Below are 1,263 nucleotides of genomic sequence, written 5' to 3'. Positions count from 1 at the left end.
TATTCGGATATTAAATATTTCAGAAGGTTCTGAAAGGCAAAATATAAAAAAACATTGTTGTAAATTTGCTGAAAGATTGTTTTTCGGACTTAGAAGAAAAGATTCTAGAAAACGACATTCAAAGAATCCACAGAGATCCTTTTAGATGGAACATCTCAGAGTAAACTCCTTGGAAAATACTCGTATGTTTTAAAACGTATACCTTGAAGGAAAATATACTAAGCATGGCTTTAAAAGCAGGCACCCTCTCCAAAACTGATTACAATGTTAAAATTCGATCAGACACATCTAAAGCTACACTTGATAAAGTGGGCATTGGGGAGCTTTATGCAGGAATTAAGGTCCTTTGGAGCTACAGTTCAGTTAAAGTTCCCGGCCCTACTGAAGATTATGTGGGATAATAAAACCTATAACCATCAGAGACCCAAAAGAAGTAGAGGCACTATTGTGTGGGAACAGCTCCCGAGTCCCGAGTCCTGCCACAGTCTGAACTCCGAGCTCCTCAGCCGCTGACTGCCCCCCTACCGCACCCAGATATCCGTTCTTTCTCGCAGGTTCTGCTGTTTCAAGATGGCCAACATGAAAGCAACTTCCGGTGCCTTTCTACTGATGGTGGTGGTCCTCGCGCTTTCCTGCCTCAGCCCCGTCTCCTCGCAATCATGGGGCTCGTTTCAGAGGAAGCACATCGACAGTACAGTCCTTCATGGAGACAATAACTACTGCAACAATGTGATCACCAGTCGTCGAATCACAGACCGCAACCGGTGTAAATACCGCAACACCTTCATTCATGCCTCACCCGACACCATCAAGGGTCTCTGCGCCGGCCCCGATGGGTCTGTGCTCAGCAACAACCTGTACCCACTCACTGACTGTTTCCATGACGCATTGGACAATAACCAGACGCCACCAAACTGCAACTACCGGTCCCAGGTCAGGAAAAGACGCATCAAGATCAAGTGTGAGAGCTCTGACCCCGTGCACTTTAAGGGTATTACGAGAAATTAGTAGCCCCATAACGGTGCAAGCTTCCCTTCCTCTGCCTGAAAACGATGCAAGTTACCATGTACACGAACCACAGCAGCAACACCGCCTCAGCTTTGTAATCTTGGGAGGCACTTATGTTGACATTGATTGGACAGGTTAAATGTTTGACCCAGCACATTTATAGCATGCACTCATTTCTGGAGAACCTAAGAGAGGAACCAGCCCCTTTCCTCTGCACTGTAACTCCTGCAGAATGCGTTAATTGTTGCAGATTAC

General features: G+C 46.0%; 1 protein-coding gene across 1 annotated transcript; it reads left to right on the top strand.

Moving 5' to 3' along the window:
* Positions 1-570: 570 nt before the first annotated feature.
* Positions 571-1,008, top strand: LOC146861327 (ribonuclease pancreatic-like). The gene has a single exon (XM_085646229.1). The coding sequence runs from the start codon at positions 571-573 to the stop codon at positions 1,006-1,008; it is 438 nt and encodes a 145-aa protein (XP_085502355.1).
* The last annotated feature ends 255 nt before the right edge of the window (positions 1,009-1,263 follow it).

Source organism: Triturus cristatus, chromosome 3_1 (assembly GCF_964204655.1).
Source record: "Triturus cristatus chromosome 3_1, aTriCri1.1, whole genome shotgun sequence".
In the NCBI taxonomy this organism is placed as follows: Eukaryota; Metazoa; Chordata; class Amphibia; order Caudata; family Salamandridae; genus Triturus; species Triturus cristatus.
Note: the sequence above shows the minus strand (reverse complement) of the source record. Positions and strands in the feature narration are given on the sequence as shown.